The following is a 14,847-nucleotide window of genomic DNA, read 5'->3' as shown; positions in this document are numbered from 1 at the left end:
CCTTATAAATTAGGGAACTGAGGCAGAAAAAGGATTAAGCAATTTGCCTAAGGTCTCACATCTACTAAATTGTAGAATGCTAGAGCAAAGATCTAAGACCAGTCTGTGTAGTGAGCACTGTAAAAATGCTCTTAACCACTACAATCCTATAACCTCTTGAGTATAAGTAAATGAAGTTCTGGTAGCCCAAAATAAACATTAGTAAGGAATTATAGTCAAATACAAAGAATAATGGTTATGGAAAAACTATACTTGCTATTTCTTTGAAGAAGACTTATATCAACGGTACCCAACATACAGTAAAATCCACAGTTTTAAACTGGGTGGAGACACGCAGTCTTAAGAGATATTTACATCATTTTGATAACCCATTCTGAAATCAAGAAATAATAAAAATAAGGTGGAAGTGGAGGAAGAGGAGGGGAAGGGAGGAGGAAAGAGAGAAGAAATGAAGAGAAGAGAGGGTATAGAAAGACAAGGGAAAGGAAGAAGGATAGGATAGGGAAGGAAAAGGGAAGAAGAGGAGGTAAGAATAAACAGGAAGCAAAGAAGGAAGGGGAAAGCGGAAGGAGGAGGAGAAGCGGGAGGGGGAACACAGGAAGTAACCTACGTGTCAACATTAAATTCACTTTGAGTTTCCACAGCAAAATTAATATGGCCTTTTTAAAATGGGAACGTGCTGAAGCTGTGCTCCTGGCTTTGCAGCGGGAGTTGCATCCACAATACACACTACAAGTAGTTTGGGGGCAGAGGGCCAGGGCTCAGGGGCCCCTGTGGACTCACGACTAAGTCCAAATTGAGCAGTGCAGGGGTCACCGCCCCCCAGGACCTCCACAGCACAACCTTCAAACGTGCACAGGAGGCTCCACTTACAGGGCTCTGCCTGCCCTTACATGAAGGAGGGCTATTTCTGCCTGTTCTTTTGTTGTTCAGTTTTTAAATCTCTATACTTTAGAAAAGGTATTTTAAATAATTTGAAAATGCTTCCTCATAGTAAGAATCCCAATCTTCCTTAAAAAGAAAAAGGATTTCTCTTGATTTATCTTTTAATATGTATGTAATAGTCTTTTAGTTACAGCACTAGCAATTGTGGATAATGTCTTTAAAGTTAAAACTTCAGTATACACTTTATGGTCAAGGACGTTGTACCCTCAACCATTACATTATCAATTATTCAATTATTGTTGAATTAATTCTACCTGGAAAAAAAGTCACGTAAAAAACAGAATCAAGTCGCACATTTTTTAAAGTTTTCATTTAGAATTTTTATTTAAGGTTTGAACTCTGAACAGTTTAAATATAATGAAGAAATCAGTTTTTCAGAGAAACCTGTTAGCCTGTAAGTACTATAGCTGATTAAGAGAAATAATCACTATTCAAACATTTCTTTTTAGCCAATAAGAATCTCAGTCAGCTGCTTAAATGGACTTTCTTTAGTTAAAGTATATTCTAGTCTAAAATAGAGTAGTTAAAACATTTATATGAATGAAACTGTCTGAAATGATTATGTAATTAGAGAAAGAAGCTGAGAAGACTTACATGCTTTCCTCCCCAACAATGCACACTGCAGACAGGAGTTTAACCACATCAGTCATCATACTGGGCTGCTCCGGATCAATGGCTCTGGCTAATAAAGAAAGACTCCTCTCTTCACTCATAATTCTTTCCAAGCCATACTATAATATTTTGGAAACAAAAAGTTACATCTTAGTAGTTAGTTGGAAAAACACTGAGCTAAAGGAAATGTAGTTTTTTTCTTTTTTAAGTGTTTATAAGATATTTGTACATGTAGTAAAGCCAAAAAATAATTTTTAAAATGTATAATTTTTTTATATTAAGAACTATGAGAACCAGTCAAATACATATAACCCCTCAAATGTGATTTTACAACAATATGACTGATAGCAGCCAACTGGAGAAAGGGAGAAGCAGTGAGGAATATTGAGATTTCCCAACAGAAACATATAAAATGGACAGACAGATACTCAACCAGACAGTTAGGCCATGAGATGCTTTCCTGGGGAAAAATCTGTAAGAGGTACTCTACCACAAGTAAATGCAAAGACCGATGGCCCAGAAAAATATTACGTGAACCACATGTGCAGTGTAAAATTTTTAAGCAAAAAATAAAACGAATTTTAATAGAATTATTCCAACATATCCAAAATATTATAATTTTAATATATAATCAACATAAAACATTTATTGGTGAGATATTTTCACTTTTTTTCCTTCATAAGCATTCAAAATCCAGTGTGTTATTTTACACTTACAGCACAACTGAGTTCAGACTAGCCACATTTCAAGAGCTCAACAGCGACAAGTGGGAACCACAAGAACATAGTATGTGCCTAACTGGCAACACTTACTTCACAAATGGGCCGAAACTGCAAGGTGAGCTGGGTGATACCATAGCCACAGGAGTGTATGTATTCTGATCAGAATAATATTTTGCCATCAGAAAGACAACACAGTTGTAAACACATTACATAAATGGGATAATTTTGGATGAGGACAAAGTTTGTTTGCTACTGCCAGGATATCACATCCAATTAGAAGGTAAGGAGTTATGTTAATGACTTAGTGTTTTGATTTAAGGATGGATGGGCCATCTCTCAGGGCCCACTAACAATCTATGGAAGATGAATATTAAATAACAGAGGATGAATAGAAGCAATAAAACAGTACTATTTATCTACCATACATCCTAAAGGATCCTTTTAAAGAGTGAGAAATTAGTTGATTAAAATTACAACTAAGCACTAAAAAGGACCTAAATTCCAATTATAAACCTGTAAACTATGGCTTAATTACCAAAGTTAAGCCTATAACAAGCTTAGACCCAAATGCTTTGATTGTTATGAAATCTTACTTATAAGTTTCCTGTCTCATTTGTATATGGCATTTATGTAGAGAAGCCTCACACTGTTATGAAATACTGCATTTGCTTTAAACCACTACCTAAGGAACACAGGTACAAGAAGGAAGTACAATCAGAAGGGTTAATAGCCCAAGGGTATGATTTTTGAAGAGACTTCTCTCTCCTACTGGTGACCAGGAACATTTAGAAAGAGACAATTAAACCAGCCAGGAAATGCTCACTTTTGTGATGCCCTCAGCTGTTCCATAACTGGAAACAAAGAAAGAAAAAGCAGGCATGGGGCCAGAGACTACAATATGCCTTGATAATCACTTCAGGGAACTGTCAGAGGCTTATAAAGTACCACTTAGATCCAATTCAAAAAGTCAATCAGCCAATGATTACCAAGCACCAAAGGGCTGGCTCTGCCTGATACACCTGAGACTGAGTAACGCTGGCCTCCAGCACTTCCCTTCACTTCCCACCCCCCTGGCTGGCCTGAGTCAGCACCTGCCCTTCCCGGATCTAGGATCCTCTGACTTCTCCAGCCACTCAAGGCAACAACTCATACTGATTTCCTCCAAGTGATACCACCTACCTTCTCTGCCAAGTCCTCTGGCCCTAAACCATGTGTCAAGAGTAGAATAGGAGCATTTTCTGATGTTCACAGTTTTGACCAACATCCTGTGACCCCAAAGCTCCATCACGGGCAATATTCTCTGATTTGGCTAATGTAAAACTGTGCAGTGCTCATTTTAACACTGGAATGAGGCCAGATCACCACTACTGAGTATCTAGAACTAAAGACAGAATTGCTGACAGCTTGCATAAAATTACTCTCAATTATTTAAAAAAAAAAAAACATAAAAGTAAACAAAACAAAACTCAATGACTGTGAGAGAAATAGACAACTTACCAGTGCCGGCACTTAAAGTACATTAAATGAAGGCTATTAGAAGGTTAGAGAGATGGTGACAGACTTTGGAAGGTCTAAGAATGTCTTTCTACTGAATGTCAAGGACCCACTCCAGATTATATGAAAACTCACATGACCTCAACTAAGGAGCAGTGCTAAGTTCCATCTGCATTCTATTTGAGGCCTATTATTACCTAGTAGACGGAATTTCAGGCCACTGGAGGCATGTTGGGTAGGGGGAGGTTAACATCCTAAATTCCTCTGTAGGATTCCCAACAATACACAAATAGTGGTGCTGAATAACCACCCACAGTGAGTTCATCCTAGCAGCAGAAATAACGTGGGGCAGGGAGCTGACTTCAGGACCAAGGTGTCTTCACTGTCAGTGCACACTTCAGGAATACACAAAAAATTAACTGACAAAATGAAGCCCCTGTTCTAATTACTTCTTAATTTAAAGATATGTAACTTTTCATCTTGACTTTTATTTTATTCAAAATCTACTTCTATTTAAAAACTACTACAAAGTTCAATTTAGTGTTATAAAAATTCAGTTTCATGTAACACTATCAGATTTGCTCATAATAGAAATTATATCATTAATTACTAGTACCAAATAAGGTACTGTAATTTTTTAAAGCCTATATTTTTATCATTCAGTGAACTTCTATAAAGACTGCACAGTGAGGTACAGGAGAAACTATCAACCAATCATGTACAAAAAAATCTACCAAACAATTTCATATATAATTAAGTTAAGAATTTGACATTATAATACAATTCCAAGTATCAGTAACTTTTTATTTGTATTAGCATGTAATACTAATAGACATGTAATAGGTGTGTAATAGACAGGTAATAGACATGTAAAAGACAATATATTCCAGCTCCACATAAAAAACTATAAGCAAAATAATCTATTATTAAAAGATAATAAATTACATTATACTAATTAGAATATAAATACATAAAGTTTACTCCTTTCCCAATTCCGTCTCAAACCAAGCAGAAATATTACCTTCTACATACCACCTCACTTAAACCACGATAGTCTTCTCAAATTCCAGTTATGATCCAAATGCCCCTTTGGTTTGGAAAAATGTTCCTGGATTTTCTCTACTCTCAGCCTCCACATCACAAATGAAATTTCCAGTTTCTACGTTCTCACATTAGAAGGGGCCTCCCTAAAGCAGTGCTACACACTTAGTGTGGTGCAATGTCTCCTTATGAGCAGTTTGGTTCCTTTATTCATTTACTCTTAAAACATATTCCACAAAAGGCTACATATCTAAAAATCAAATTCTCATAGAACAGCGAGTTCAACATAGAAAGGACTTGTGATTTCCACATAAGATATTTTCCTTGAAAAATCATACCTGATTGGGAAAAGCAGGGAGGGGAAAAATATTTCACGGGTTAAAAACAGAAAACTTAGCCCCAGAAAATGGCAAAAAGTCAATAAGTCAATAAGAAAAATAATTAGAAAATATAAATACTTGCTATATTTAATAAGAAGAAATGTAAATGCTAGTAATTTAAGTACAAGTACCTAAGAAGGAAGTCCTCTAAAGGTTTATTTTAAAAATGAAAATGAGGCAAAATACTAAAAATTAAAATTAATCACAAAGGCACAGTTTCACTATAAAACACAAATCATCATGCCACCGTAAGTAAAATTTCCTCTCCTGCTGTCTAATAGCAATGGAAGCACCCACCGTTACCACACATCATGAGGTAGATTTGTTTAGATGCTGGAGCTAAAGACATGGCATGGGCTGGAGTTAATTTCCACAGTTAACAGTATGGAAAAAAAAAAAAAAAAAAAAAAAAAGCACCGTCAGGCAAACCCAACTTCAGTACAGAGCGTAAAGTATTTCTCTCTTCTAATGAATCCTCTTTAAATATATAAACTCTGCCGATCCACCGTATTTTATTTGGTCTCAATGTTACAGATTACCTTTGAACATCACAGGGGCACAGAGGGCACTGACCCTCCACGCAGTCAAAACTCCAAGTATAACTTCTGACTCCCCAAAAACTTAACTACAAATAGCCTAATCTTGATCGTAAGTCTTACCCATAACATAAACATTTGTTAACACATATTTTGTATGTTACGTGTTATATACTATATTCTTACAATAAAGTAAGCTACAGACGAGACAATGTTATCTTAAAAAAAAAATCATAAGGAAGAGAAAATACATTTACAGTACAAATATGTATTTATTTTTAAAAATCCTCATTATAAGTGGACCCGTGCAGTTTAAAGACATGTTCAAAGGTCAACCGTACTTGTAAAGCATCACTGCTCCACTTCTGGGACCTGCGCATATCTGTTTACATTAATCTCATTAAAGATTTAAATTCCAAGATTATGAAATCTGTCTTTCCAACTTAATTCTTTGGTAATAAGTATTACTGCAGACCATATTTAATAATCATACTTTAAAGGTGATTCATGCTATACTTTTGAAAAGTAAAAGAGAAGAAGGAAGCGAGGAAGAGGGGAGAACAGACAGGCAGGTAGAGAGGTAGGAACAGAAGACAGTAGGGAAAGAAAATTAATCTGTACATGAGGAGTTAAGCACCAGAAGAAGGTCCATTCATCCCCAAGTTTCTCCTGTTGAGAGACAGTTGATTTGATACAAAACTAGAAATCAATACAATTCAATATTTTTCCATTATGTACTGAACAGCTTATCAAAGCAACGCATCATGCATAGTGCAAATTCCATATTACACATCTCTTTTCCCTAAGAATTCTGTAAGAACTGATGAAGAACAAAGACAATACAATTGTCTATGTACATACCTGTGTATTCATCAAGGCCTTTAGACACTGTATGACTTTGTGCTGATTCTTCTTTACAATTTTTTCTTGTCTGCATTGGCATAAAAGATATCAGTGTTGGGATCATAACTGGGCATGCAAATGTAGCTGAACTGGAAATAATGATTAGCAATACTTACATTTTGCCACTAATCAGCTTTTCCAAAATGTCCAGTAATAATCCAAGCCCCTCACGGCCAAAGCTTTCCACCCAACTGAAAAGCAGAAAGAAGGGTAGTTATATATTAAGTCAGTATTCTAGTTTGGAATATCATGATAATGCTATATACTCACAAACAGATTGCACTTGTCATACTCCAGTCATAAATACAATAAAGGAATAACACAGTACCCAAAATCATTCATGACTCATAATCTAAGTTGTGAAAGAAGGAGCAGTGGACAGGATGAGCCAGTGGTGTGCTGAACCTAGCCTGCATTTGGCTGGTGAGAGTTGAGTGTGCCCCGCTCTTCCATGCCCCATGTCCAGTGACATCACGTTAGTAGCTTAAAATCTGTGATGTTGGAAATATTGACACCATAGAAATCAGCAAATGCTGTCAATCAGAGCATCTCCCCTCATCCAGAGACCTGGTTGTTAAGCCTTTACCAGCATACCACTGGGTAAGCCTCACTGTGGACTGTCCCAAAGAGCAAAAATTGGGCAAGTAAGCAAGATTTAAAGACAGAAGACGCCAGTCTACAAAAAGAAAACGATTACTGAAAAAATTAGTCAAAATATTGAAAAAGTATGTTTTAGAAGAGTCTCCCAAACCACTAAAATGCACCCTTATAAATGTTAACAACTTCTTAAATTTCAAAGCTGAATTTTTTTTTAAAGAGCTTCATCGTTACTTTTAAATGAGTGTTTTTATCTGGATCAAACTGCCTCTATTCCATAAACCCATTAATATAACCAGAGTATGAATGTAATTAGTGTATTACTGCCAATAGAAAGCAGCTGATATTGATTATCAAAAAACAACCTTAGTAGAAATCAGTGATGTGGAAAGTCTAGGATAATAAATCACAGTAACAATCTGTCTTTCAAAAAGTGGAAAAGAAAAAGATATATATGATGTTTATGCGTATTTCTTTGTATATATGTGCTTGTATATGTATTTGTATGTATGACTTTATATGTGTATGTGTGGCCCTTGAAAAATAGAATGTTAAAAATAAAATTTCACCCAATAGTCAAAAGCAGGATGACATACAGAATTTAAAAAAAAATTTAAGTCACATACAAAGATATACCATTTTCTTACTTATGACACAATATTACATTCCTTAGAAAATAAGAGTAAAATCCAAATGTAACATAGTTGCATTAAAAATATTGTTTAAAAAATTCCACCTCCTTTATTTATACACTTTATTTATACACTCCTTTATTATGCACTCCTTTATTTATACAGCTTAATCACCTACAAATATTCTGAGTTTCTGACTTTAACAACCACCCCAAAAAAAACAATTTGCCATTTGGATTGGCAGACTCTTGTCAAACTATTTTACTCATCACTTCTCCATGAAAACCATGAAATAACTAATTCAAAAATACAGGGGAGGAAGACACTCCCCTGTAAAAGGAAAGACTGAAGATCACTATCACAGTTAAGGTGATGAAAAAAGCTCAATACAAGTTGGTGTTTTCAAACCAGATGCTACTTCAAAAGTGAAGAATTTACTCTCCACTATCAGCAACACACGGATTACCTGTATGCATTTCAAACCTTGTTTTCATGTTTCATGAAAAACACCTACAGCATCCTTCTTAACTGTTTGCCTTTTTGACGTCCTATCCTGTATTTATCCTTGTTTCACATGCAGTAGGGAAGCTTGAAATCAACACAGACAGGGTAATTGGAGAGTACCAATTACTCGGCCAGCACTGAGATGCACGGACAGACCCTTCATCAGGCCTCCTGTGTCAGTACCTCACAGTGAAGGCTTCAAAGTGAATGCTCAGCCATCTCTATATTCAAAAGTATATCCATAAAGATATTTGAAAGCCATTATAAATGGCTTAGGATTACTCATACTGCTGTCACCTTCAATCATTATGGAGAATAAACCTAGTATTCCTAAAGCTGCCTTATTAACAAACTATACAAAGTAATTTAAATTATGTTAATATAACAAAAAGAGCTTGTTGCACTTGGTATGCTTATGCTGGAGCCGACTATAAAATTTAGGAAGCATATCAATCCAAGTAAATCACGTCTGAGTAATAAACAGTAGAACACAGTCACATTGAAAATTTATAGCCCCTAATATAACAACTGTAACTAGAATACTGGAGCCCACAGAAGTTCTCAAATCAGCTATTTCTGGACGCACTAAATAAGTCTATTCTACACAGTAGAATCTAAGTCTCTAAAGTAAAACTCAGGTCCAAGCAGGAATATGACATATAAACTAGTTCTCTATAAAAGAGACATTAAATTTGAATGTAAAGAAGCATTATACCCAATTACTTGACACTACAACTTTTTACCTCACGGCAGGAATTGATTTCTCAACAACAATAAAATCAGAGAGGTTGGCAACAGCCTTCTAAAAGCCAGACTACACTTTACATTTCATAAAATATATCAAAAGCAAGAAAAGTCAGACAGGGTTCAGGGACAGGAAACTAGGATGCTTGATAACAAATTAATATTGTAATATTTAAACATAAAAAGAAAGCTGAGGAAAGTACTTATCGAAACGGTAATATTATAACAAACTAAATATGCATTAAGAGGTTCCCTGTTTTTCTTAAAAATTTGAGTGTCTAACATGTTGTTGTATTAACAAGTTATCATTCACAAACCCACTCTCTCAAAACCTTTGCTCTCACCGCTACTATTTTCAGCAATGTTGTTTCTAAGGACAGGGGCCAATATCACTTCCTATCTCTTCTAGAAAAGATGTTCGAGATAAAAAGTGATACTGAGTAGGTAGGTCTGCAGTCCTGACAGAGGTTTATTAAAATCCATAGCCTTCTACAGAAGTGAAAAATTTCTCATCATCAGTTTAAGAAGCAACCTGGAAAAAAATTATCAGCTGACCTATAAACGATCAATCTTCAGGAAACAAAATCTGTGCTATTTATTCTGTGCGTGTCAGCACAGTACCGTCAGGCATTATGCGGTTTAACTAAAATCTGCATTCATGGATGAATAAGCACTGTGCAAATGTTTTTTTATTCATGAATAGAAATGACATAGAGATTAGTATGACATTCGTATTGGGAAAAAATTGCTTTAAAACAGCAAAAAGTAATGTGTAATGTGCTAAGTACTAATTTAACACAAAATCTACCTCTTAAAATTCTACAACAGGAAATATCAAACTCTTCTCTTTTAATTGCTTCAAGAAAAACTTCTAAGTGTATTACCATTTAGCACTTCCTAGTAGGGGTCTCAGTGCAGGAGAAAAGAAGAGGTGAAGAGGTAACAGAAGGGGAAAAAAAGGAGGCAGGAAAGGGGCAGCAGGTCTCTGGGATTAAATGTTCAAACCACCTTTAAATGTTAAAAGCGGCTTCAGCTTTGAAATTGTTATTGCTTCCAAAGAGGATGAAATCAAAAGTGTGCAAAGTGGTTTCCAATGTATTTTTGGCTTTATGAAGTAAATACAGTCACCTCATTGAGCAGAAGAGACAATCAGGTCTCAGATTTACTTCCTGGCCGAGGGAACCAAAGCACAAGATCTATGTACGCTTCCCACAGGCTCAAGTTAAAGTTATTACCTCTCTTCCCAAAGGTGGTCTAAGGAAGGGAAAGACAAATGTGTCACGGACTGTCAGAGTTGGAATAAACCTAGCAGACTCAAATGGTTTTAGAATGAAATTGAATCTCCTTCCACTTTTATATATAGTTGACCCTTGAACAACACGGCGGTTAAGGGCAATGGCTCTCCACGTGGTTGAAAATCCACATATAACTTACAGTCCACACTTTATATCTGCAGTTCCTTTCTATCCGAGGTTTGGCATCTGCAGATTCAACCAACCTCAGGTTGTGTAGCACGGTGGTATTTACAATTAAAAAAAAATTCGCTTATAAGTGGACCCATGCAGTTCAAACTCATATTGCTCAAGAGTCAACCACATAAGGAAAGGAACATGCAGACAGAAGTTAAGGTTGCTCAGAAAGAGCATCTAGGTCTGCTGATGCCAGGCCCCCACCCTTAACTTTATGTGCTAGAAAAGGACACAAAGTGGTGACATTCCAGGCAGCACCCCTGAGCCTGTCTCAGTCTTCATGCCAGAATCATCAATTCTGATTTCACAACTGGTTCTCATCAATATGGAACCAAGAATGATGACTCTAAGTCCCTGTCCTATATCACACTTTTGGACTTACTGACCCCTGCTCTAAGGGTAATGTCTCATCACTACTAAAACAAATGTTCATTAACCAGGTCAGTCATCTTTTAGTAGGGTCTCACCGTATGCATGATACCGTACTAGGGATGAGAAATACAAAGCTGAATGAAACATGTTCTCTGTCCTTGAGAAAAACCACAGACTAGCAATCGAAACAAATGTTGAACAAAATTATTTACATACTATAGTAAGTGCTATACTCATGGTGCTAGGGGAACAGAAGGTGCAGCATCCACCTCTCCTGGGAACAAAGCAGCCAGTGTCTGACCTGAGCCTTCAAGGACAAGTCACAGAAAGAAAGTGAGGTTTCTAAGCCAGAGGGAATACATGCAAAAACACTTGAACATGAAAGACTTGACCTATGTTGAGCACAAGTGGTTGTATCAGAAATAAAACCAAACAGGTAGGAAGGAGCTTGTGAAAAACCTATATAGGGATGGTATTTCTCTTTCTTTCTGGCTTACTTCACTTAGAATGATGATCTCCAGGTCCAGTCATGTTGCTGCAAGTGGCATTATCTTATTTTTATGGCTGAGTAGTATTCCATTGTATAAACATACCACAACTTCTTTATCCAGGCATCTGTTGATGGACATTTGGGTTGTTTCTATATCTTGGCTATTGTAAACAGTGCTGCTGTGAACATTGGGGTGCATGTATTTTTTTTCAAATTTAAGTTCCCTCTGGATATATGCCCAGGAGTGGGATTGCTGGATCATATGTAAGTCTACTTTCAGTTTTTTGAGGAATTTTAATACTGTTTTCCATAACAGCTGCACCAAACTACATTCCAACCAACAGCGCAGAAGGGCTCCCTTTTCTTCACTGCCTGTCTAGCATTTATCATTTGTGGACTTTTGAATGATGGCCATTCTTTATCTAAACTTCAATTTTTTAAAAAATTCACTTAAAAAAAGTTCAAAAAAAACCTTTCAATTAAAAAAAAACTATATACAGTCAGCCCTCCATATTCATGGATTCAACCAAATGCAGATCAAAAATATTTGGGAAAAAGAAAACAACCAAGAATTCCAAAAGTTCCAAAAGGGAATTTGCTACACACCAGTAACTATTTACATAGCTTTTATGTTGTATTTACAACTATTTGCCTAGCTTTTACATTGGATTTGGTATTACAAGTAATCTAGAGGTGATTTAAAGCATACAGGAGAATGTACGTAGGTTATATGCAAATACTACACCATTTTATTTAAGAGACTTGAGCATCTACAGATTTTGGTACCCACAAGCGTCCTGGATCCCTCGCAGATTCCAAGGGATGACTGAACAATGTGATGGGCAATGAGAGGCCATTAGGCACAGTAATCCCCATCCCCACTCCCTGAAAGATGGCCATGTCCTAACACCAGAACCCATGATTATATTAGCAGACATAGCAAAGGGGGAATTAAAAAGAGAATTAAGGTTGCTCATCAGATGATTTTAAAATGGGAAGATTACCTTAGATTATTCAGGTGGGCCAAATCTAATTACACAATTCATTAAAGCTGAGACCCTTTCCTAGCTGGGTTAGAGAGATGAGACAGAAGAAAGAAGAGATGCAAAGCATGAGTGGGACTCCATCTGCCTTTACAGGCTTTAACGATGGAGGAAGCAGAGTATGAGCCAAGGAATGTAGGTATACTCTAAAAGCTGAGACAGCCCTAAACCGACAGCTAGCAAGGACATAGGGATGTCAGTTCAACAACTGCAAGGAACCGAATCCTGCCAACAGCCCAAACGATCAAGCAGAGTTGACTCTCCTCATTCATGAACACAGGGTATCTCTCCACTTACTTTGACCTTTGATTTGCTCATCATGATTCTGTAGTTTTCAGCATAAAAGTTCTCTATACAATTTGTTAGATTTACACCAGAGTATTTGGGGGGGGGGGCAGTGATAAATAGCATCATTTTCCAAAAGTTTGTTGCTTAGTATCTAGAAATACAATTGATTGTTTTGTTCAGGTAAAAAACACTAACGTACATTTATCCCCTGAATATTTAAGTGTAAGGTACAGTATTGCCAATTGCATGCACACTGTGGTACAATAGAGCTCTAAAACTCTTTCTCTTGCAAAATACAATTGAGTCTTGTTTATCCTGAACCCTGGCATCTTGCTGAACTCACTGATTAGTTCTAGGATTTCTGGGGGATTTTCTGAACTTTTTTCTTCCTTTCTGATTCATAATTTTTTTATTTCATTTTTTGCCTCACTGCTTTGGCTACAACTTCCAGCACTGTGTTGAGTCCAAGTGGTGAGAGGGAACATCCATGCTTTGTTCCCAGTCTGAGGAGAAAAGTCTTCAGCAATTAAATATAATGTGAGTTGTAGGATTTTGGTAGATTCATGTCATCAAGTTGAGAAAAGTACCCCTCTGTGTTAACTTGCTAGGGTTGCTATAACAAAGCATCACAAAATGAGTGACTTAAAATAACAAACTTATTCTCATAGTTCTGGAGGCTGGAAGTCCAAAATCAAGTTGTCAGCTGACTCAGGCTCCCTCTTGAGACTATGGGTGAAATCCTTCCTCGCCTCTTCCTAGCTTCTGGTTGTAGCTGTTAAGCCAAGATTCCCAGGACCTCTGTCATCACATTGCACATTCTCTGTATCTCTTGTCTTCTTATAAGGATATCAGCTATCATGGATTAATATTCCACTCTACTCCCTTATGATCTCATCTCAATTAATTACATCCGCAACAAGGTCACATTCTCAGGTGCCAGTTCAGACTGAAACATCATCTTTCTGGGTAACACAATTCAATCCATAATATCTGTTTTTATCTTCTTGTGAGTTTTTATTATAAATAAGTGAATTTTGTCAAATGCTTTAACTGCATCAATTTATATGATCATGTGATTTTTTTTCCTCTCTTGCCTTGTCGATATAGGATATTATAATAAGAATTTCTGTACCCATATTCATGAGAGACATTGGGCTGTAAATTTGGGGGGCTGGGGTTTTGTTTTATTACTGTTTTTGACTGGTTTTGCTACCAGTACAAACTTCAAAAATTAAATTTGCAAACTGTTCCCTGCTCTTGTGTTTTCTGAAAGAGACTGTTGAATTGGTATTAATTTTTATTTAAATGTTTGGTAGAATTCTCCAGGGAAATCATCTGTACTTGATTTTTTGGAAAGTTTTAAATTAATAATTCAATTTCTTTAATAGAGAACTATTCAAATTTTCCATCTCATATTGGGTATGTTGTAGTACTTTGTGCTTTTCAAAAATTGGTCTTTTTCATCTAAGTTGTCAAATTTGCGTGTTTAGAGTTGTTAATAATAAGGGATTATTATTACCCTCTTGATGTAAAGTCTGCAGTGATATTTTCTATCGTATTCCTAATTTTGGTAATTTGTGTTCTCCCTTTTTCCTTCATCAATATTAGTAAAGGCTTGTCAATTTTATTAATCTTTCCTAAGAACCAGCTCTTTGTTTCCTTGATTTCCTCTATTTTTTTCTATATAATTAATTTCTGCTCTTTATTATTTCCTTCCTTTTCTTGCTTTGAGTTTACTTCGCTCTTCTTTTTTTTGATTCTTAAGGTGATAACTAAAATTACTAATTTGAGCCTTTTACTCTTCTCTAATGTGTTTAGTGCTATAAATTTCCCTTTTAGTACTACTTTAGATGTGTCCCACAAATTCTGAAATGTTGTATTCTCAATTTCATTAAGTCAGTTCGAGACTTCGTGACCTCAAGGACTATATAGAAGTGTGCTGTTCATGTTCCAAAGGACTAGAGATATTCCTGTTATTTTCTATTTCAATTCACCCAAATTTGGTAAGGTTTGCTCTGTGGCCCAGGATATGGTCTGTCTCAGTATATGTTCTGTGGTAATGAGAAAAGAATGTG

The 14,847-nt window shown here is 36.2% G+C and overlaps 1 protein-coding gene across 2 annotated transcripts in view; it reads right to left on the bottom strand.

Annotated features, from left to right (window-relative positions):
• Nucleotides 1–14,847, bottom strand: part of DIAPH3 (diaphanous related formin 3) — a 471,599-nt gene that overhangs the window by 321,618 nt on the left and 135,134 nt on the right. For both annotated transcript variants that reach the window (XM_064493111.1, XM_064493110.1), the window contains 3 exons: nucleotides 6,750–6,824; nucleotides 6,592–6,661; nucleotides 1,540–1,676 (listed from right to left, as the gene is read on the bottom strand). In XM_064493111.1, the coding sequence (XP_064349181.1) occupies nucleotides 1,540–1,676; nucleotides 6,592–6,661; nucleotides 6,750–6,824 (282 nt within the window). The remainder of the gene's footprint in view (nucleotides 1–1,539; nucleotides 1,677–6,591; nucleotides 6,662–6,749; nucleotides 6,825–14,847) is intronic.

The sequence above is a fragment of the Camelus dromedarius genome, chromosome 13, assembly GCF_036321535.1.
Source record: "Camelus dromedarius isolate mCamDro1 chromosome 13, mCamDro1.pat, whole genome shotgun sequence".
NCBI classification, from domain to species: Eukaryota; Metazoa; Chordata; class Mammalia; order Artiodactyla; family Camelidae; genus Camelus; species Camelus dromedarius.
Note: the sequence above shows the minus strand (reverse complement) of the source record. Positions and strands in the feature narration are given on the sequence as shown.